The 23,169-nt window shown below is 46.4% G+C and overlaps 1 protein-coding gene across 2 annotated transcripts in view; it reads left to right on the plus strand.

The window, feature by feature from the left end:
• prkcaa (protein kinase C, alpha, a) overlaps positions 1-23,169 on the plus strand; it is a 140,154-nt gene that overhangs the window by 90,534 nt on the left and 26,451 nt on the right. For both annotated transcript variants that reach the window (XM_012827488.3, XM_031563582.1), the window contains 8 exons: positions 4,085-4,241; positions 4,494-4,628; positions 4,798-4,891; positions 11,452-11,592; positions 11,978-12,151; positions 14,899-14,990; positions 15,436-15,498; positions 16,645-16,783. In XM_012827488.3, the coding sequence (XP_012682942.1) occupies positions 4,085-4,241; positions 4,494-4,628; positions 4,798-4,891; positions 11,452-11,592; positions 11,978-12,151; positions 14,899-14,990; positions 15,436-15,498; positions 16,645-16,783 (995 nt within the window). The remainder of the gene's footprint in view (positions 1-4,084; positions 4,242-4,493; positions 4,629-4,797; positions 4,892-11,451; positions 11,593-11,977; positions 12,152-14,898; positions 14,991-15,435; positions 15,499-16,644; positions 16,784-23,169) is intronic.

Here is a 23,169-nt window from a genome sequence, read left to right on the forward strand (position 1 = left end):
CACACACTCATGCTCAGAGAGCTGTCCTGGGAATAGCGGGTGAATGGCCATTTCACCCTTCAAGTAACTACTGTACTGAGTGGCGAACAGTAGCTGACAGTAAACTGGAGGTGGAGGGCTCCTTCTACTGGCCAAAAAGAGGTACAGCACTCAGTGAGAAGCGAAGAGAAGGTTCATTTGCCACTTCAGGAGGTACAGCTGTATACATATGGATTCTCGCACGGTTCCTTCAGTCAGTTTGTGTGACTGTTGTTTGTTTGTTAATGACTGCTCTGACTGCATCTAGTGGCTGATTTCATTTGGTTTGCTTTTGTGTCACAGCCTCTATTGCCATTCAGTACACTAGAACAACTTCTCAGATGTGAGGGCCTTTATCTGATAATACTGCCATCACTTACCGCAACAGCATACCTCCACATCTGTCAGTTCTCCTTTATGTAGACTGTGGGAAGGATTAATATGTACGTCCACAGTTTACACATTTACACAATTTGCCACAAACAGGGAGAGGGAGGGAAGTGTGTCTGGTGCCTCACCTGTGGCCTGAGGCTGGCAGGTCAGTGGGCACGGACTGCTTTGCATGTATGCATTCGCCATCGGAGGCCATTTTAAATATTCAAAATCTAACCTTTCTGTGGTGGGTATGCTGGGCCTGTGCTCTTTCGCTTTTCACTCTCTGCCAGATTAGTCTTTCCCTTACCATACCTGTGTGTCAGATTAGCCTGAGGTGTATTCGCTTTGGTTGTTTACTGAGGTGCTTTTCTAAACATCTTACAATACAGGAACCTACATGTATAAACACTCAACATCTTACTGTTTTAAAAAAAAAACTGTTTATTGAAAATGCTTCAAACACTTCATTTTCTACTCTAAGATAGTGTTTGTGGATTTCACAGCAGGCTAACATGTCTGTGTTGCTCATCACAGAGGTTTCACATTGAAATTTATTTCCAGGAGAGGTCTGTGGCCTGTGTGTAGAGTGAGTGCACATTTCATATATTCCTCACTTGGTCTGACACTAAACGCTACCTACGGTAGCCTCACATTGCATGAACAAATTACTCAACTACTAAAGAACTACATTTATATTCAGATGTAAAGCTGGAGTCTTTGTAGATGGATGGATGAATGGATAGATAGATGAATGGATAGATGGATAGATAGATAGATGAATGGATAGATAGATGGAGAGGAGGAGAGCTGAGGGAGGAGGAGGAGATGATCATCTTCAAAGGGCGAGAGGATCTGTATGATGTGATAATGACACAGCAGACACCTCCACCAGAGGAGGCTTGCCAGGGACCAGCACTCACTGATGCGTCACTTCTCTTTCTCTCTTTCTCTCTCTCTCTCTCTTTCTCTCTCTCTGTTTGTTGGACTACAGCATGCCTGCCTGCTGCAGGTGTCCTCTTTCATTTCCTGTTGTTGGGCTATCTCTATTAATATGGTTCTCTTTGCTCTAGAGTTGCTATTGATTCCTCTTTTATTCGGTCTCCCTCCTTCACTCTCTGTCATCTCTTTCTCTCTTCATCCCACATACACTCATCATTCATTCATTCATTCATTCATTCATTCATCCATTCATTTGTTCATTCTCATCTGTCATTCACTCTCTCTCTCTCTCTCTCTCTCTCTCTCCATCTCTCCATGTCTAATTCGAACTCACTCATCCCTAGTCATCTCTTGTGTTCCCACTTTCACTCTCTCCCTTCGTGTCTCATTCACTCATTCATTCTCTTCTTTCCCTTTCTTTGTTATTCCCCTCTTTCCTCATTCATTATCTGACCACTCACTCACTCACTCACTCACTCACTCACTCTAACTCTCATCTCTCTCTCTGTCTCTCCCTTGTTCACTCCCCCGTTCTCCTGATGTCTGATAAAAGTAAAGTCAGAGGGAGGGAAGGAGAGGGGAGGAGAGGCCACAGACCACAGCCTCGTGCATCTTCTCCATCCCAAAACAGATTTGCCACACTCTCCTCTCTCCACACACACACACACACACACACACACACACACACACACCCTCTCCACAAGTGCTGGGGCGAGTGGGAAGGCAACGTGAGCCAGTTAAAAGTGCATTTACACGCTCGCTTCACCCAAACACCATTCCCGCTCTATCTGTCTGCCGCCCGACGGTCCCTGGAGCACCGCAAACACACACACACACACACACACACACACACACACACACACACACATGCTCAGCCCACACACACACACACACACACACATGCTCAGCCCACACACACACACACACACCCACACACACACACAAAACGGTTGATGATACATTTAACGCCATGTAGTCCCTGGTTGTCGGTGGGGGGTTTGTTTTTCATGTATAGTTACAAGCTCTTCTGTTGCTGATTTACTCTGGCTTATTCCACGCTATACCTTGGAATGTATACGGCTGTAAGAAGCGAGAGAATACATTGGATAGCCACCCAGAGCTGTTTTTTGGAGCGTAATTCCTTGTTGGATATACTGCATGCATTTGATGCACGTTAGTGATGAGGCTGTCAGTAAATGTGATTATGCGTTTACCATCAAGTGTGAAGCAGGATGCCAGCACACTGACAGCAACCAGCAATCAGGAACATTAAATGTGTGAATGTTGTGGGTGGTTGTACACATGTACAGTATGTGTGTGGGGTGTGTGTGTATGAATGTATTGACACACATAGATGTTTTCTGGCACCTGTGTATGTATCTGTGTGCGTGGGTGTGCGTGGGTGCATGCATGCGTGTGTGCGTGTGTGTGTGAGTGTCTGCGTGTGTGTGTGTGTGTCTGTGTGTGTGTGAGTGTGTGCGTGTGTGTGTGTGTGTGTGTGTGAGTGTCTGCGTGTGTGTGCGTGTGTGCGTGTGTGTGCATGTGTGTGTGAGTGTCTGCGTGTGTGTGTGTGTGTGTGCCTGTTGTGTCAGCTTGTTCCTCCACCACCACTCCCGTGCATCTGAGGTGCTTTAGAACCTTGTGGCTAATGAGGCCTAATGTCTGTGTGGTCTGGAGGCTGTTTACCCCGGCGCCCCAGGAGACCGACTCCCAGTGAACCTCTAGTGTGCCTCACTTGTCACAAACCATCAAACCAGTGCAATGAGGGACAGCCTCGCAGTGCATTTCGACACGCCACGCTTCCCCGCTGCATCACCGAGAGACTAGTAGCACGAGTCTCTCATGCTAATGTGCAGAGCTTGTTGCATACATGTGCTAATTGCTTATTTTTATAGTGAGTCAAATATTGTAAGTCAATTGTCTGAATTATCATTTAGCGTTTTGTTAAATAATGTTATGGGTAGAGGGCTACTGTTGTGCAAATTAATGGTAAATACCGTCGTGCTAATGTGCACGCCAGATACAAATGCTGTTGGATGGACTTAAGAGCATGTTGCTGGCACACCTTCATAAGCGTTCATACATATAGGTCACATTTCTATATATAGCATGACATTTGTCACTGCCTTTTCTATACCCTTATTTACATATCTCCAAAGCAAGACCTATGAGCGCACATTCACTCTAAAATAAGAAGTGATTTAATGTGACAGTATATTTCCCCCTGGTGCAAGACCACAGGGAGTACATTTGCTTTTTCGAAATATATTGAAATGCATTTCACCGGACGTGGAAGCCATTACTGTGAGTGGGTATGTGCCCGGCCGGATGATTTAACAGTTGATTCAAAAAGCAAACACTGCAAATGCAGTCGCAGTGAGAGAGAGTCTGCACGTCGAGAGTCTGCACGTCGACGTTCACGTCGTAGAAACTCAGAAACTGTTCGTGGAAACAAAAAGGGTCCTTGAGCTGCATTTGTCGTACACAAAAAGAGATTCCAGTGGGTTTTGAAAACATGTACATAATGAAAGATTTGTGAAGGATGTGAACACAGCCTTGTGTGACCGTGAGACTCAATGTGCTCTTCTTTTTATCTGCTGTCTTTGCATATTAACTAGAAGTAGTACTGAGCATCTCCAAGGTCTCCTGACGTCCTGACGCTTGATCGTAAGTTGCTTTGGATAAAAGCGTCTGGCAAAAAAAAACAAATGTTCAAAAAAACAAAACATCTCTTCTCTATTCTTCTCCTCAGTGGGCGAGGGCAGAAACCTTATCCCCATGGACCCCAACGGCCTGTCCGACCCCTACATCAAGCTCAAGCTCATCCCCGACCCCAAGAACGAGACCAAGCAGAAGACCAAGACCATCCGCTCCAACCTCAACCCCACCTGGAACGAGTCCTTCACATTGTGAGTGGAGCCAAGATGGCCCCCGTCCGCAACCGACATCACTTGTTGCCTGTTGCTGCACACTATTTCTGAATGAGTCACCAAGATCATGATGCCGGCACGCTGCCTGTAGCAGTTCACTCCTCTGAGACGTGTGTGTGTGTGTGTGTGTGTGTGTGTGTGTGTGTGTGTGTGTGTGTGTGTGTGTGTGTGTGTGTGTGTGTGTGTGTGTGTGTGTGTGTGTGTGTGTGTGTGTGTGTGTGTGTTCTACAGCAAGCTGAAGCCTACTGATAAGGACCGCAGGCTGTCGGTGGAAGTGTGGGACTGGGATCGCACCACCAGGAACGACTTCATGGGATCACTGTCCTTTGGCGTGTCAGAGCTGCTGAAGGCGCCCATGACTGGCTGGTGAGTTGGTGTGTGTGTGTGTTTGTGTGTGTGTGTGTGTGTGTGTTAGTGTGTGTGTGTGTGTGTGTGTTGGTGGTGCAGGCCAGAACAAGCACCTTCTAGTGACTTTCTCACCCTCTCCCTTTCTAGTAGCAAGGCCAACAGACTGTCTCTCTCCCCCTGCCTCCAGGTACAAGCTGTTGAACCAGGAGGAGGGCGAGTACTATAACGTGCCCATATCCGAGGAGGACGACGGGAATGATGAGCTGCGTCAGAAGTTTGAGGTGAGATCCAATCGGCAGTCTACGTGGCGCCTCTTATGTTCTTTCCAATTGTTCTTTATTAGTTGATTTAAGAACCATGGAGAACCATTAACCATGTTTTACTCGAAGAGACGATGAGATGCGGCGTTCGGATTAGTCCTTAGTGGGAGGTGAGATTAATAGTCCACGTCTGAGGTTAGTTTTCTCACGCTGTCCTTTTATTGTTTCTCATGCAAAGAGAGGGGGTGGGGAATCCTCCTCGCTCTTGGCTAATAAATCAAATCAGACAGTCTTGTACCTTATCCGTTTAACAGCTAATGTGTGTGTCATTGGATAGTCAGTCCTTACTCAATGTGTGTGAGTGTGTGAGTGTGTGAGTGTGAGTGTGTGTGTGTGTGTGTGTGTGTGTGTGTGTGTGTGTGTGTGTGTGAGAGTGTCAGTGTGTGTGTGAGAGTGTCAGTGTGTGTGTGTGAGTGTGTGTGTGTGTGACTGAGAGAGAGAAATGAACTAAGAAGCCAATGAGATTATTTCATGTGGAATAATATGTGCAGTATTAAGTTGGCTCATCTCATTAAATGCTTAAGTGTTTCGTGACGAAGATGAGAAACTCTCAGACCCTGTTAAACTTCCCTTTAGTCGAATCAAACCAGCGAGCGCTCCACTCTGAGCTATTTGCATTGTGCATTCGAAGAAGACAGGGAGAGAGAGAGAGAGAGAGAGAGAGAGAGAGAGAGAGAGAGAGAGAGAGAGAGAGAGAGAGAGAGAGAGACCAACAGAGATGGACTGAGAGAGAGAGAGAAGCGGAGAGGGAGAGGGAGAAGCGCTGCAGGGTGAACTGGCCGTCATGGTGGGGCTACCGGAGCAGAGACTGCAAGCTTAACCACTCTTGATTTCACCATGGCAACCGTTGCCAGCCATTGGTCTCCACTGCTTTCACAGTTTGGCCCCCCAGCCCTTACACACACACACACACACTTGCACACAAACACACACACATACTTCCTTACATGTAATGTGTCACTGTCACTTTGAGTTGTTGGTGAATTTCAGAAGTACACCAGCACCCCCAGTGGTCTACACATGTAATGACACCACCGGCTTGGGTGCCTTGATGTTGACAGATGAGTGAGGCAGTTTATTGTAGTTATAAAAGGTATGTAAACCGGATGGGTCACTTATCTTGTACCAGAACAACCTCTTAAGGGTTCAGTAATTCATTCATTCCATAATTAAACTGCTGCTGTTTGCAAACATTTAACCACTTTTGTGGAACACAGCAGAAAGTCTTATAAGTAGCTCCAGGATCATTGCATTGTAGATATACACAGGAAAGATGTTAAATTCCTTGTGCTATTGGTTGGGGACCTCCCACAGCGGCCAATCCTCTCACTGTCACATGCAAGTACTCACGCCCAACACACCTGTAAGTACTTAACACAGCAGGGTGCACTACAACCAACATACCCATACTTAACAACAACAACAGCAACTAAGATGCATTCGTGAGCATTTCACAGGGGTTGTCAAGTTGGCACCTTCCTTTGTCCGTGTTTCATTGAATGAGGTCCACGACACCTCCATAAGGCTCAACAGCTCATAGCCAGCAACTTAACCAATATAACAACAAATCCAACAAACATCAACAACACGACTGGCTGGAGACAGCCACATGTTGTACCTGGAACATGACATAATGTCTCCAAATCAGTATAATATTAGTTTTTTCCATAACATACATTCTCTCTCCCTCTTTCGCGCTCTCTCTCTCACACACCCTTACACACTCACACATACACACACACACACACACACACACACACACACACACACACAAACAATAAATGGCCCCTGGGTTGTTATTGCTGCTGTAGTCCCCTGCTGTGCCAGAAATAATAAGACCATATCGCCCTATATGTGTTCATGTGCTTTTGCTCGTCGCCATGGAAATGGCAAAACTCCCCCCACAGACCTCGGCGATGACGCAGTCGTCGGGGGTCTCGGCGGTGGTGGTTCGGTGCCCCTGGTCACCTGCGTCAGAGCTTCCCGCCGGGGAGATGCCAAACGTCAGCTGCCAAACGTCAGAGCTCAGCCAGCCTCTCTAATAGTTACCCTCACACACTTCTATTTAAATCCTCAAACTGACACACACACACACACACACACACACACACACACACACACGTCACTCTCTCACACACGTCCCTCTCTCAAACACACTCACACATACACACTTGCACTCTCCCCCTGTCTCTCTCTCTCTCACACACACACACACACACACACACACACACACACACACACACACACACACGTCACTCTCTCACACACGTCCCTCTCTCAAACACACTCACACATACACACTTGCACTCTCCCCCTGTCTCTCTCTCTCTCACACACACACACACACACACACACACATTCTCACAGAGTTTCACATGCACTCATAAAGCAGATGCAGTATCTCCCACACTCCTACACTCCCACCACTGGCAGACGCCTAGCAGCCCTATGTCCACGTCCAGTCTGAGACGGAAGAACCCCGGAGACGAGAGAGAGATGTGAGAGGCGGAGGCCAGAGCTGGACCAATCACAGCACTGATCTTTAGCCATTTACCACCGCAGGGCGCCCGGCCTGCAGCAGCCAGGCCCACACCGAACCACCGCTCCTCAGCCCCTCCATGGTCTAGATTTAGTGCCGGCTTGTTCCATATGCTCTGGGTATTATTCTCTCTATGTCTTTCACACTTGGAGGTGATAGGGTACGGGCTGAGCTACCAGTAACCCAGTCAACATTACATTATTTTGTTCATGGACAGAGTCTGGTCTGAATTGTGCTGCACTATGGTTTTAGAGGAACTGTAATGACTGGAATCCCCCACTGCCAAGAGTAGCTGTGGTGTGTGCTGGTCTTTTAAATAGAGTTGTTTTGGTTGGAAGATTATTAGTCTGTTATGCGCCGTTGTACTTCAACATTTTCACTTCTCTCATTTCATGTTTTGAAGCCTCTTTCTCTTTCTCTTCCTCTTTCTTTCTTTTTTATGTTCGTACTTTCTCTCTGTCTCTCATAATCCACCTGCAATTTTTAACTCCATCTCCTCCTCATGGTCCATAGCTCATCTCCTCCTCATGGTCCATAGCTCCATCTCCTCCTCATGGTCCATAGCTCCATCTCCTCCTCATGGTCCATAGTCATGTCTCCCTGTACCTGCTCCCTCTCTTAGTTATCCAGTGCTTCCCAATGTGTTATTTCTCTCCTTCTCTCCCCCTGTCCTCCAGGACCAAATTCATTCACACCTCCTAAAGGTACTCTGTTCCTCTTCTTTTTACTCCATCTCTCCTCTCCTCCTCTTCTACACCTGCCCTTTCTTCCTGAGTATGGCTCTCTCTCTCTCTCTCTCTCTCTCTCTCTCTCTCTCTCTCTCTCTCTCTCTCTCTCTCTCTCTCTCCCTCTGTCTCTGTCTCTGTCATCTCTCTGTCTCTCCCTCTTTCTGATCATTTGTAAGTAGTCTACAGCGACTGCAAGCAGATCACCTTTACTAACTCATTCAAAGTTACCTCTGATTCATATAGGTTCTGTTCTAGTGAAGATGTTTGGTATGTATTGTATGGTATGTAACTTACCATATTATATATTATTATATATATATTATAGTTATTGAAGTTGGCTTGGTTCACAGATGTTGAATGGTATCAGCCAATCCAGCTTCTATATGTTGTATTAATATCTGCTCATCCATCTCTCCAGTCAGCCCAGACATCAGTTTATGAAACACCTGCTTGTCTCTCATTGTTCTCTCTCCCACACAATCTAAAAAAAAAAGGTGTTTGCTCATGTTAAACACTTGTTGAAATGAGCTGTTGCACTGAACCCACAGCACGCCCCCCACTGGGTGTCCACATAGGAGCTGGGTTCAGCCGATTGAGTCGAGGCAGTAGAGGATTGTGAATGATGGTGCTGGCAGATGGACTCTAGTGTGACCACCAGACATCTTTTGGCAGATATTGTTAAATGTTATACCTGTGGATTTTTGAACGATAATATTGTCTCTGCATTGGGTAATGGCATAGTTTTGTTTTAGAAAAATCTTCATGAAGTTCCTCAAGAAGTACCTAAAGCCACCACTAGAGGTCTCCCACTGATTACAGTTGGTTGAAAATGGCTGCTATAGCAGTGTGATATACCCATATTTTGTGGAAGTGTTGAGCTTTACTGTGTTATACCACTGACCTAATAAAAAACAGCATGAAGAAATTTAACAACTGACCACACCTCTAAGATCTGTCTGATGTTTCCCATGTTGAGCTAGTAGATTGATGCATGTTTTACTCTCTGGACTAGTCTTGGGGTTGTGTTGTGTAGACTCTCAGTAACCCCGGCCCCTGTCTGGAGACTGTCTAGACGTTCGTTTAGACTGTGGGTATGACTAAGCAGGCAAAAGGCAAAGATGTCCTTGGTGCTCAGCTATCAGAAGGGAGCGACAGAAATCAGTCTCAGAGGGCCTGCATCACAGGGAGGGAGCACTTTGGCTCCAAGTATTTTCTACCCTGTTGCACCTCTTTCTTTCTCTTCATTTTTTTCCCCTCTCTCTTAACATCCATCTCTGACTCACTCTCCCTCCCATCCTCCTCTCACTCTTCTTCTATGGTGTTTCTCCCCTCACCTCCTCATCCTCTTTCCCCCAGCGGAGTGTCATTGAGGTCTTGAGCTCAAACGTGTCTCATGTTCTCACGTCCATACTTCCTTACACGGAGCCCTGAAGTCGTGAGTCGTCTCACTGAAGCTCCTGCAGATGAGCCAATAGTTAAGGACTACATGCTGCTGGCTCAGTCCCACCTCAGCCTCTGAGCCTTAATACGTGCTTTGGGCTCTCTGTCTGTCTGTCTGTCTGTCTGTCTGTCTGTCTGTGGAGTTGATGAGGGCAGTGTGTGTGTTGGGGTAGGTGTAGAGAAGGGACACTCTGTGTGTGTGTGTGTCTGCATATGTGAGTTTGCTGTGTTTGTCGTGTGTGTGTGTGTGTGTGTGTGTGTGTGTGTGTGTGTGTGTGTTCACCTTTCCTCTGTGGTTGCAGGATGTCAAAGTCAAAGAAGACACTAAAACTAAAAAGCAGCGTCAGATGGTAGGTAGGCCCAATCTGGACGCATCCCCCCCCCGCCCGCAGGTGTGTGTGGGTTTGCTTTGACCCCTGCATCGTTCCACTCACCAAATGGCCGACCTGTATTAACCCCTGCTGCTAAGCGCACAGGATCTCAGCTCTCATCTGCCAGCAAAGACAGTTGCTCTCTGAAACTGAAGAGGCTGCGTTGTGTGCGTGTGAGATTTCGTGTTGATGCTGCATTGGTTAGGATTCAGGATGTAAGACGTGAGCACAATGGTTGTTTCTAGAGCTCTTTGAAGCAACAGGTGAAGAGAAACAAAGTGTCTGCTTGGACAGGCAGAGGAAGGAGACAATCGCAAAGAGGATATAATCTTGCAATTATAAGCATTGTGCATTTGTGTGTGATTGTTCATTTGTGTGTGTGTTTGTGTGTCTGTGTGTCTGTGTGTGTGTGTGTGCACATGAGTCTAAAAGAGTGACTGTTAGCATTAAGAGGTCTTTGAATACATACGTGTTTCTGTGACTGTAACTGTCTGATCTGTATGCTTTGATATATCTGGCATCTTCCTTTATGTCCGGTGGCGTCCGCTGTGGTCTGGCTTGTCCAGCGGCCTCTGCAGCTGTGGGGTGGTAGTGCATCTTGGCCCCTCGTGCATGGCATGGAGCCTGGCCTAGGTGTGCACTGCAGGCTCTCGCTCGTCCTATGTGTGTGTGTCAGATCAGAGCTGCCTTTAAAACCCAGCCGGAGATAGGAGGAGACGTCCTTAGCTTAGCACAGTCAAGCGTTTGCATTGGCATCCCTGGAGATAGGAGGAGACTTCCTTAGCTTAGCACAGTTAAGCGTTTGCATTGGCAGCCCTGGAGAAAGAAGGAGACTTCCTTAGCTTAGCACAGTCAAGCGTTTGCATTGGCAGCCCTCCGCTCTGTCTCATCTACTACACCATATCAGCTGCTGTCAGGAATTATCAGGAGGAAATAGTCATTAGCCATTTAAACGAGTTGCCTGCTTATGACTCAAGAACTTTATTATTGCTTGTTATGTGACTGTTCTTTTTTAACGTTAGCGAGGCGTATTTTAGCTCTGTAAAATATTATGGGTGTCTTGAGCTTGGTGTCAGTACGGTAGTCATCCTCTGAATCCCCCAATAAAGGCCGTCGGAGGCCAATGCATTGCATCAAACACCTCATAACACTTTATGTGCTGCCTGAGCATCCGTGTCTCGTCTTCCTCTTTCTCTGGGTGTGATGGTTTCTCAGCGTCAGTTATGGGTCATGGAGTGGCCCAGAGACCCTATATCAGGTGGGCAGTTATATGGTCCGGCCTCAGGCCTTGTTTACGACCAGTCTGACATTTGCTTCTGCGGAAAGCAGTTTTCGTCACCTTATGAGCTTATACCCCTCTCTCTCTCTCTCTCTCTTTCTTTCTTTCTTTCTTTCTTTCTTTCTTTCTTTCTTTCTCTCTCTCTCTCTCTCTTCGTCGCTCAGAAAGCCAAGCTTGGCCCTAAGAAGGTCATTACACCCTCGGATGATGACAGTCGGAGCAGTGTGGTGTTCAACGCCCTGGACCATGTCAAACTCGACGACTTCCACTTCCTGGCTGTTCTGGGAAAAGGCAGCTTTGGCAAGGTGAGCTGGGATAGGATTCCTACTTGCCCATAGTCCTGAGGTGTCTATTTGTTGTGTTTGTTATTTGTTTCATTATTTTGTTGTTATTTGTTTGTTAAGTGTTGTAGTCAATTTACCATAAGACTCATCTCACGCATCGCTAGTTGTTGTTGTAGAATGAATGAATGTTATAGTTTCTAATATGTATGTAGGTACTGCCATTTTATTTTGGAACATTCCGGTATTCTGGAGACATTCTTGTCCACATGCTCAGTGATCTACCCTGAGAACATGCATGTGTGGAGAGAACGCAGAAGCAGCCATTTTCTTGCGTGGAGAGTAAATCATACATGGATGACTATGCCAATAACGGCTGTGGGTTTGGTGTGTGTGTGTGTGTGTGTAGGTGATGTTGGCTGAGATGAAGGACTCCGACATCTTGTACGCCATCAAGATCCTGAAGAAGGACGTGGTGATTCAGGACGACGACGTGGAGTGCACCATGGTGGAGAAGAGGGTGCTGGCCCAGGAGGACAAACCGCCCTTCCTCACCCAACTCCACTCCTGCTTCCAGACTGTGGTACGAGCACACACACACACACACACACACACACACACACACACCACCTTACTGTATCTCTCTCTCTCTCTTTGTCACTCACAAACGCTGGGTAAATAGATCTATTGATGGGTAAATTGATATGTGCACACACTCAACCTCACACACACACACACACACACACACACACACACACACACACACACACACACACACACACACACACACACACACACACACACACACACACACCACCTTACTGTATCTCTCTCTCTCTTTCTCTTTGTCACTCACAAACGCTAGGTAGATAGATCTATTGATGGGTAAATTGATATGTGCACACACTCAAACTCACACACACACACACACACACACACACACACTGTAAAGCCGATCTTACCCCATCCCATGTGTTCTCCGTGTGAGGCAGGATGAAGCTGCGGTTAGTGATTGGAAGAGATGCTTCAGTGTGGTTTGCCAGGCATATGTGAGGGTCCATTATTCCCACTGGAAACAGTCTGTCTGCGGATATCTCACAGACCAAGCTGCCTGTGATTTCTCTCGCAAAATTGGATCTCAATGCTGAATGCAATTTCTAGATTTTAATTGGTTTGTTTGTGTTCATGTTGAATTGATGTATATTGAGTGGTGTTGTGTGTGTGTGTGTGTGTGTGTGTGTGTGTGTGTGTGTGTGTGTGTGTGTGTGTAGATCTTTCTGAACGCCCTCCTTCCTTTCCCCAGAGGCCTTATGATGGCCTCACCAAGCCTCCTGAATCATTAATCCCACAATTATCTTCTGACAGGACACCAAAGAGGACAACAGACAGCTCTCTCTCTCTCTCTCTCTCTCTCTCTCCCTCTCTCTCTCTCCCCTCTCCCCCTCTCCCCCTCTCCCCCTCTCCCTCTCTCTGACAGGCAGACACGAGCACAAATACCTACAAAGGCATTACGTTGCCTCTGCATTCTTCATCTAAAAATGGGTAAAGCGAGATTGCCTTCAATTGCACCGAAAAAAAAGAAAGGCAGCAATCAGCCATTCCTCTCTCAGAGAATGCCACCTCAATCACCCCGTCTGAATGAGAGAGAAAGAGAGAGAGAGAGAGAGAGAGAGAGAGAGAGAGAGATTGCAGGAAGACAACATAGAAAAGTACTCCACACTGATGGAAGCCAGGGCTTTGTGTGTGTCAGCGCCGCACCAAACAGAACGACACTGATTCAGTTAGCTCGGGACATGGCTGCACCAGACAGGAAGAAGCAGGCCGGAGGACTGAGCTGACGTCTCCCGGTGTCCCAGAAGCCTCGGGGGAAAGACTGACGGGTGACTGACTGAAGACTGATGATGTCGTAGCCTCCTCATCCCTTCATCCCTCCACTGAGGGGGTTCTTCATGCCGGAGGAAGGGGTTCTGCCTAGAACCTCTAGCACTCAATGAGTTATTCACCTAGAACCTGTAGCACCTCAAAGGGACCTCAAGGAGTTATTCAAATTGTATATATTTGGAAGACAAGTTTCATGTTTGATGCCGTTAGTAGTAGGTTGTAAGCGGAATTAGTATTTTATAGGACGAAAGCACGGCGATATCCCCTTGGTCAAGAAAAGATAGTACTGTGCTGTTAACTTAAATGACACTGAATATACCCTGTGTGATATAGTGATGCAAATCAACAGTGTTTGTTTGTTGAGGTCATATGACCAGCTCAGTCATGAGTCTTACTGTCACAACCTTCTGTACAGCTCTCAGGTGACCATCCACTCAGGCCTGGCCAATAGGCACACCTCTGATCAGACCCTATTCACTGCATTGGAATCTGAGAGTGACGTCCCCAGAGGTCTGGACCATGCTGATTGCTTATTTCCTCTCATTTGAACTGGCAGTGGTGAGGGTCCAGCCCTACTCTGGCGCCGCTCTGGGGGAACAGGCAGCTCCCTGCTCACAGTGCGCTCTGGAGCCCCCCCCCCCCCTCTCCTGCTCACGGTGCGCTCTGGAGCCCCCCCCTCTCCTGCTCACGGTGCGCTCTGGAGCCCCCCCCTCTCTCCTGCCCACGGTGCGCTCTGGAGCCCCCCCCCCCCCCTCTCTCCTGCTCACGGTGCGCTCTGGAGCCCCCCCCCCCCCTCTCTCCTGCTCACGGTGCGCTCTGGAGCCCCCGCCCCCTCTCTCCTGCTCACGGTGCGCTCTGGAGCCCCCGCCCCTCCTGCTGCCTCCACGTCATCACCATCTCTCATGCGGGAACACAAAGATAAACACAGGCATGATATGGGGCCATAATGGAACAATTTAGAAAACAGAGGATCCGGTGCCTTTGAAGCAGCCGGTGTAAAACGCAGCCCGTATCCCCCTTCCTCTGGTGCTGATGGGAGGCTGTGAACCACAGCTGCTCACGATGCGTCTGTCTGAGAGGCACCGAGGCGTAGAACCTCTACTGAAGGCGGCGGCATTAGTGTGTGTGTGTGTGTCTGTGATTGTGCGTGTGTGTGTGTGTGTGTGTGTGTGTACGGGTGTGGTGCTACTTAGAGTCAGGCATGATTGCTTTGGCAGAGGGGGCAGACAGGTGTGGACGCCGTGATCTCCAACCCTGCCAGACTCTCTCAGACATTCATCAAAGTCTCATCAGTGAGACGGGCTGTGCGAGGGGAAGTTCATTTTCCAGCCACTGCTGGTGTCAGTGTAAACGGATGTCACGAGCAACCCAACCATTTGGACTGTGTTTAAGTTGTACTGGTGTCTCACTGTGTCTCTCTCTCTCTTTCTTCTCTCTCTCTCCTTCCAGGACCGTTTGTATTTTGTGATGGAATACGTCAATGGTGGTGACCTCATGTACCATATCCAGCAAGTGGGCAAGTTTAAGGAGCCCCAGGCTGTGTAGGCTCATTTTTTTTTCTTATTCTTCTCTGTGTGTGTGTGTGTGTTTGTGTGAAAGAGACAGACAGACAGACAGACAGACAGACAGACAGACAGACAGACAGACAGACAGACAGACAGACAGACAGACAGACAGACAGAGAGAGAGTGTGCACCTACTGATTCTGAGCTGATGGCATAACTTGGAATAGGCTGTGATGTCAGCTCAGGCTGGGTCTAAATCAAGCGTGTGGAGCCCCAGTAGTCTGTGCATCCTCCTCATGACTCAAAAACTAGCTTTCCTGAGAGGGTATTTCTTCCAAGTAGAGATAATCTTCAATAATATAATATTAGTTTGATGTTTTATCTCCTTATTTGATTAAAAGCCCAGCCTTCATTTGTTTTAGTCATGTAAAGATGAGGTGTGATGAGGCTCGCCGACTGAGATCTGTGTCTGTCATTGCAGCTTCTATGCAGCAGAGATTGCTGTTGGGCTGTTCTTCCTGCACAAGAAGGGAGTCATATACAGGTGGGTCCCGTCTGATGCCTGCTGTCTGTTTACGTGTTTAGATGCAGTTATGCTGCACACCTTTCAGAGATCTGTGGCACCGCAAGATGCATTAGGATTTCAGTGGTCTGTTTGTTTGTGTTATGGCAGCCAGTTTAGTACCTGCCTCTGAATACTTAGAACTTAGAGGTCCCAACGTCAGAGAATCGTATGAATCATAGCAGTCATCCAGAGCTGTGAGGGAGTGATTAGATAGAACAGTTCAGTGAAAGGTTGTTTTTTTGGATGCAGTGTAGAAGAATAATCTGGTAGTCTATATCCATTACAAGTCAATGAATCAGTTGCTCTTTCTGTCAGTATGCTTTGAGTGTGATTAAAGAATAACATGCCCATCAGTGTCAGTAGTGCCTCAGCACAGGGGAGATCAGCAGCTCTTTCTGGATGCAGGTTTTACTTTTTTGCTGTTGTTGATTTGGTGGTGTGTTTTTTTTTTTTTTTTTTTTTTTTTCAAAACCAACTTAGCCTGAGGAAATGGAGCAGCCATCACCTAACATCAGCAAAACGTGAAAAAGAGGCCGACCAACCGTTTAAATGCTTTTCTCACCATAGAGAGATGTTCCTTGATTCTTTATTTTTTTTAAAGCCTCAGGGCTTCCAAAATTACATTGATATCAAAACGCCTTATATGTCCTTGATTATGAACCACAAAAATATTTCTCACACAATCTGGATGAAATCCATTCACCAGACGACGCGTCTTTGCTCTGTGACAGATGGGTCTCAAGTTGAGCGTAGCAGCTATTCCACTGTTGAGCTCATCTAAGACCCAGGATTCTACTAATCTTGACCTTTGGCTTTCAAAGCTGAATTTAAAAGCCTGGATGTTTATAAGTACAGATTTTCCAGGCTTAATTCCAGGGATAAATAACCACAGATAAAGTTCATCCTCTAAACAGAAACTGGCTTTGGAAAGGCTTTTGACAGTGATCCAGTGTCACTGTAAATGTGTCTCTGTAGGTCAACTAGTTAGTGCACATACTGATGAAATCTTTACCATACTTGTATTGTTATCTGTTGTAAGTATCAGCTTAAATCATTCACATGGATTGGATGTGGACGTACGTTTAATGTAAACGTAATGTGCCGTGGCTCCCTCTCCCCTGGCAGGGACCTGAAGCTGGACAACGTGATGCTGGACGCCGAGGGCCACATCAAGATCGCTGACTTTGGCATGTGCAAGGAGAACATGGTTGAGGGCGTGACCACCCGCACCTTCTGTGGAACCCCAGACTACATCGCCCCTGAGGTGAGTGGACCACAGAGAGGCCCGTTTGAGCCTTCAGCACCCTCACCATGACCAAACCAGGCCACTTGATCATGTGTGAATCCCCCAAAATATTTTAAATATATATATATATATTGTGTGTGTGTGTACATATGTTCTCCATGTAGTACAGGGGATATTGAAAAACATCTCAGTCTGTATAAGTTAAAATTACATAATTCTGGTTAGGGTTTGTTGAGATAATTCTGGTTAGGGTTTGTTGAGATAATTCTGGTTAGGGTTTGTTGAGATAATTCTGGTTAGGGTTTGTTGTGACTGTGCGCATGGGGACATGTTTGATATTTAGGCCGGTCTATACTACGCCATGCAGAGGAGCCAGTGGAGGTCGCGGGAGGAACCCACAAGGGACTGTGACCTCACTGGCCCTCGCTCATCACACGGCTGGCTCACATTAGCTATGACAGCTGACATACACACACAGACACACACACACACACACACACACACACACAGACATTCACATTCATGTATACACACACACCCACATACTTACACGTGGGCGCACACACACACACACACTCGAGGATACAGACATAGTCACACTCACACAGAGGCACACATACACACACACACACACACACACACACACACACACTAATGCACATTCTCACACACATACATCCATATGCTGAGTGGTAGTGACATGCCTGTCTCATCCTAAGCAGCACTGTTCAGCTTGAGGGCATGAGGGGGGCCTTATCGGAGAGGCACAGAGCTCTGCCTCGTCTCAATAGAGTCCTCTGCATGTTCACAGATCTTAGAGAAGAACCGCAGTGTTTGTTACTGACATCTGTTAAATTACCCCCGTGACACCTGTGAAATTGCTTTAAATGACTTTCACCTGAATTACTGGCGTAACTACTGAGCAGTCATTGTCACAGTTCATGTGTCGGAGAATGTCAGGAGCCGGGTTTCCATCCAACTTTTGAATGCAAATTTTGACCATTGAAATAGTAAATCCTGATTGGAAACGCTTGAAATTCACACAAAATCTTCTAAGTGGAATAAGAAATGTATTCACTGGAAGTGGGTGGATAAGCTTCTGATTCTCATAAGCATAAGGTATATGCACATTAGCATAAGGTATATGTATTTAAGCATAATGAAAACAAGTTTATTCGGATTTGTTGCCATTTTATTCAGTGTTTGTAAAGTTGCCCTGACAACCTGAGGTTTTGAACCCGCAGCTGTTCATCATTCCCCTCTTGATTAGGAAAGTGTCTGCTTTTAATTTGCACAACACATCTGCCGGGAATGTTTACAGACTCGGATTTTCTTTAGCTGAATTTTCATAAACGTGCTTAAAATGTGCAAACGAGTTGTCAAAATGAGAAGGAGAAGGACAAAATGTCCATCTGCCTTCGACAGTATTGCTTTACCCATGAACCCTCCTAGGCCATCCACAAAACTACATCAACCATGATCGCGGAACTAGCTGACAGTTGTCGAGCAGGGTTTGACAAAGTAGCTCTTTGTTGATAATTATTTAGCCGCTAACATTTTGTTTTAGCAGTATCTGCTTCTCATACCCATCATCCAGGGGGGAGTCGCACATTGGCCATGTTGAGAGGAGTCCTCCCGTTCGTACTCGACACATTTGGCTAACCTTACTAGGCTAAGCAGGCCATTAAACACTCTGTGTAATTTGTGTCAGTGCACTGCCGGTGAAGCAGTAAACCGTGACGGCCAAAATCAGTCTGTCGGCCTCCTGAACTTCAGGCCGTGTCACAGGGCTAATGAGCCCGGCACAAACGCTCGCTTGGCCGTATCACACCGCGGTATTGACTGCGTTTTTTTTTTGTTTTTGTCCAGCGATAATGAGGTGGTCGAGGTTGTCAGACTACAAATGTGGGTCTAGAGAGCAGACGGAATGAATGAAAGAGTGAAAGAGTTGAGCGAATGGAAACGGCTGGACCGTGTAGCACCGGCATCGATTTCCTCGTAAAAAGCCCTTTTCGAGCTTAATTGTGTTCCACACTCGCGTGGTGTTAACAAGCCGCAACGTGCAAGAATGGCTAATGCTCGGTTTGGCGCTGAGGATCTGAAGGGCTGCGCTTATCCAATCATTCTGTCACTGTCTGGAGTGCATAACAGACAAGCCAGAAACATTTTGGCAGTGTTGGCCTATTAAGCATCATTCAGGTAGTCTTCAGCCATTAGTGTTTGATTCATCATTTCAGGCGACTAGTCCTGATAGAGAAATGCTATAGAGGAAAAACTATAAAGTCAGAAACATTTAGCCTTACTCAACGCTCTGGAAAACTAAGTAATAGCAATATGGAACAAACAGCTGCTGAAACGACGTGTCCAAAAACGTATTGCCTTACGTTAGCTCAAGATTCTTTCTATTGTACACTCAAAAAGTGTTAATTAGACAGTTGCTATATTGGGTTAATTGTGGAGCATTTGTGAGAATGCTGTCCACACACTATATTTCTTATATTACTAAAAATAAGTTTGCGGACAATGATTTGTAATTATGTATGTACTGGACTTTTTTTGTCATCCATCTATTATATAAGAGATGTGTGCTCTATGAGTGTCTAAGTCATGTTTCTATGAGTCTCTAAGTCTTAACGTTCAATGCTTTGTTCGTTTTTGTTGATGTGTGCAATGTTTTTTTCCGATTTAGGCCTAATTGTTTTAACCTGCAGTCCATGCTATCTGTGTTTATTCACTGCCACTACCAAGACGCCATCTTTCTGAGCATGGTTCTTTCTCCACAGCTGTTCTTAATGTCTGAAGCTGTGCTGTAATATCACAGCATGAAAGAGCAGGTTCCCCATGGATGTTAGCCCTGAAGTAAGCCTTAAGAGTGGTTTCCCTCATGATAGAACAGGTTCCCCATGGATGGTAGCCCTGTAGTAAGCCTTAAGAGTGGTTTCCCTCACAGATTCATTGTGTAGCCCAGCTCAACTTCCCCAGTTGTATGTGTGTATGAGAGGCTGTTTATGACTATTTTTGTGTGTGTGTGCATGATGTCTTTCTATTTGTGTGTCCGTGTGTGTTTATATTTGGTGCGAATATGACTTTTAGCATTCCCTTGCGTGTGATGCTGTCTCTTGTCTGAACGAGCACACACACACACACACACACACACACACACACACACACACACACATTCCTCTGGGCTGGGTGTTCTACCTGTGCACAGTAGTGTAGTATCTCTGCCCTACATACTCACTCTGCAGGAGTCAATCTGGCGACGCATTGTTCCCATCCAGGCAATTGTACCCAGTTTGTCCTGAGTTTTGAGGTCCATCAATGCATCCAGCAGTGGTGTAGGCACCGCGCTCAGATAGACTGTCCATAGACACACACAGGGGCCAGCTGTTTCATGCTCTGCCTGTGATCCTGCTGGAATGGACATGGATGGGTGAGTTTGCCCCCATTGCCTTGTGAGGACAGAGGTGCTGACAGCTCCCAAAGGTGGCTCGGAGGGATCCCGGTTTATCTGTTAGCCGCCTGTCAGACATCCGCAACGATCAGCTGTCCCGGTGAAGAACGTGTCAAATACGTACACACTGGTGGAACTGCTCACTGGAGAGATTTTTTCTTGTCAATTAAAATACAGGAACCACATCATTGTCTCACACGCTTTCTAATGTAATTGGAATGCCTATAGTAAATGCATTCGGCACTTCCATTACGATGCATACATAAATCATCATAATTATTTTACCCCGACTGCTTATAGCGGTTTGGCAGTTTTAGGTAAATTCACCTACACTTGCACTGGGAGTTTGTTTTAACAGGGTTTGTTCAATGCCATCATATAGACTTACGATAACCAGCCGAGAAATAGATGGATTATAAATACAAATAGACAGCAAATAGACCCATAGATCATTGTCTTATCGAATGATCCCTTGTCTGATCAAAAATGTCTTTCGCTTGTGTTGATTCTGTCTCTGGGCATTTCCACTGGGAGATGAAGCCGCAGAAAGTGCTTACCAGAGTTCATCCCTAGCAAAATGTACTCATCTCACCGTGTGTGTGTGTGTGTGTGTGTGTGTGTGTGTGTGTGTGTGTGTGTGTGTGTGTGTGTGTGTGTGTGTGTGTGTGTGTGTGTGTGTGTGTGTGTGTGTGTGTGTGTGTGTGTGTGTGTTTGCATACAGTCTCTGTGTGTCTCCACTGGGAGAGCAGGCGGCAGATACGGCACAGGGCTCTGTCTGTTCTCCTGCTTAATCCCTGTGTCTGTGCCATGAGCTGGCAGAAAGGAAACAGAGAGAGAAGGAGAGAAAGAGAGAAATACAGAGAGATCTGTAGAGGCGAGAAGGAGGGAGAGCAGATAAAAAAAAAAAAAGCGTCTAGGAGCATGGGGAAGAGAGTGATGATAATCTTCCCACACCTAGTAGTTTGACAAGACGTTGTTTATCCAAGCCTCTGTTTGTCTTTCTTGAGACTGGCTTTGCAGCCACTTGAGGAAATTGAAGTTGATGTGGGTCGTGATCCGACGACTCTCTTTCTCTTTCGTCAATAGACTACGGACCCCTGACAGTTAGTTGGCTTCACACTTCATGTCTAGATGCCCAGTTGCAGCACCAAAATGAGAAGTGCATTTTCACCCGCTGTGGTGTTTACAAATGGGCAGTTGGTTGTGTTTGTGCCATTTTGTGTGTGTGTGTGTGTGTGTGTGTGTGTGTGTGTGTGTGTGTGTGTGTGTGTGTGTGTGTGTGTGTGTGTGTGTGTGTGTGTGTGTGTGTGTGTGTGTGTGTGTGTGGCAGAGCTGCTTATGGTCTCCAAGAGCTCTCTCATTAACTGAAAACTCAAGAATCTGAATTACAGGCACCACAGAGAACCTTGAGTGACTATGAGCATGATCCAAAACTGTCAAGTAGTGTTAGCGTGATGAGAGAGGACAAACACACACACTCACACACACTCACACACACACACACACACACACACATACACAGTTATACACTCACCAGAACAGAATGTTTGCCTTGATGCGTCACATGACACAAACTGACTGCTGGCCATTCCCATGGAACTATGGGTAATAAATATGAACGTAACAGGAGAGAGTGGAGCAGTAGAGGTCATGGCATGTCTGTCTTTATCACACTCATGATGATCACACACACACACACACACACACACACACACACACACACACACACACACACACATACACAGAGAGAGAGAGAGAGACCTTTACATATACACACACAGAGACCTTCACTCACACACACATTTACAGCCCTCAGCTTGTTGAGGTGAAGGTCAATATGACCCAATCTGCAGATGTCACTTGTCATTTTGTCATGCTGCTGAGCAGGGGTGTGTGTGTGTGTGTGTGTGTTTGTGTGTGTAGCGAGTGCTCATGAGTACCCTCCACCAGAGACCTTCTCGCCCCTCTCAGACCAAACATCCTTCCCTCCCACCTTCTCTCTCTCCATCTTTCCCTCCACCCCACTGTACCCCTCAGCAGTATGCACTGTAACTCTGACTTCCTGTTTAATCTTTTGGGGAACAGCACCATGGTTCTGTTTGTTGATGTAAACACACTAGGAGGACACAAGAGAAGAGAGCGGGAGAGAGAGGAAGGGAGTCATTAATGATGCAAGTCAGAAAGGGGATGAGCTTTGTAACCTTGATATGATTAACAGAGAGGTGAAAGGACTTCGATTTCTGTGACTACATCATTTGTCTGTGTGTCTGTCTGTGTCTGTCTCTGTGTGTGTGTGTGTGTGTGTGTGTGTGTGTGTGTGTGTGTGTGTGTGTGTGTGTGTGTTGAGTTAGCAATTACCAATGAATCCAGTGAAATTACCAATTACAGTGCATTCACTCCTAATTTCCTGAGAGCAATGCATTATGTGGGTAATGACGTCATGAATACTTGCCACTGGCCTGATTTATTAGGTGAGAAGTAGGACTAGGTCTGTAATGGCCATGGGCATCGGGAAAACAACTCAGTATTTTATTCATAGTGCCTCAAAACACGAATGCCCATATAGACCCTGTAGTCTGAGTAGTGTGTACTCACTGTAATGTCATGTTAGGCATAATCCTTAGACCAGGGGTCTCAAACTCAGTGTACCTGCCGGTCACTTGCCAGGTGGTCTTCTCAAAAGGAGGCCAGTGCAGTAGAGGATGAGGAAGACATTTTCTTCTGCATTTCTTCTGTCATCTCAAAACGGTCATCAATACCCCTGACAAATATAGCATTGTATAGTCATTTAACGTTATGTCCGTGCTTTCATCGAGTTTTGCTTTAGAGCACAACCGTCCATAAATGTCACATTCTGACACTGTTTGCTGTGAGACTGCTGTTTCTAAATTAAGATGGTTTCCTGAACAGACGATATTCGCAACCTACAGCATAGCAGTTAACTTAGTCT

Source organism: Clupea harengus, chromosome 26 (assembly GCF_900700415.2).
Source record: "Clupea harengus chromosome 26, Ch_v2.0.2, whole genome shotgun sequence".
Lineage (NCBI taxonomy): Eukaryota > Metazoa > Chordata > Actinopteri > Clupeiformes > Clupeidae > Clupea > Clupea harengus.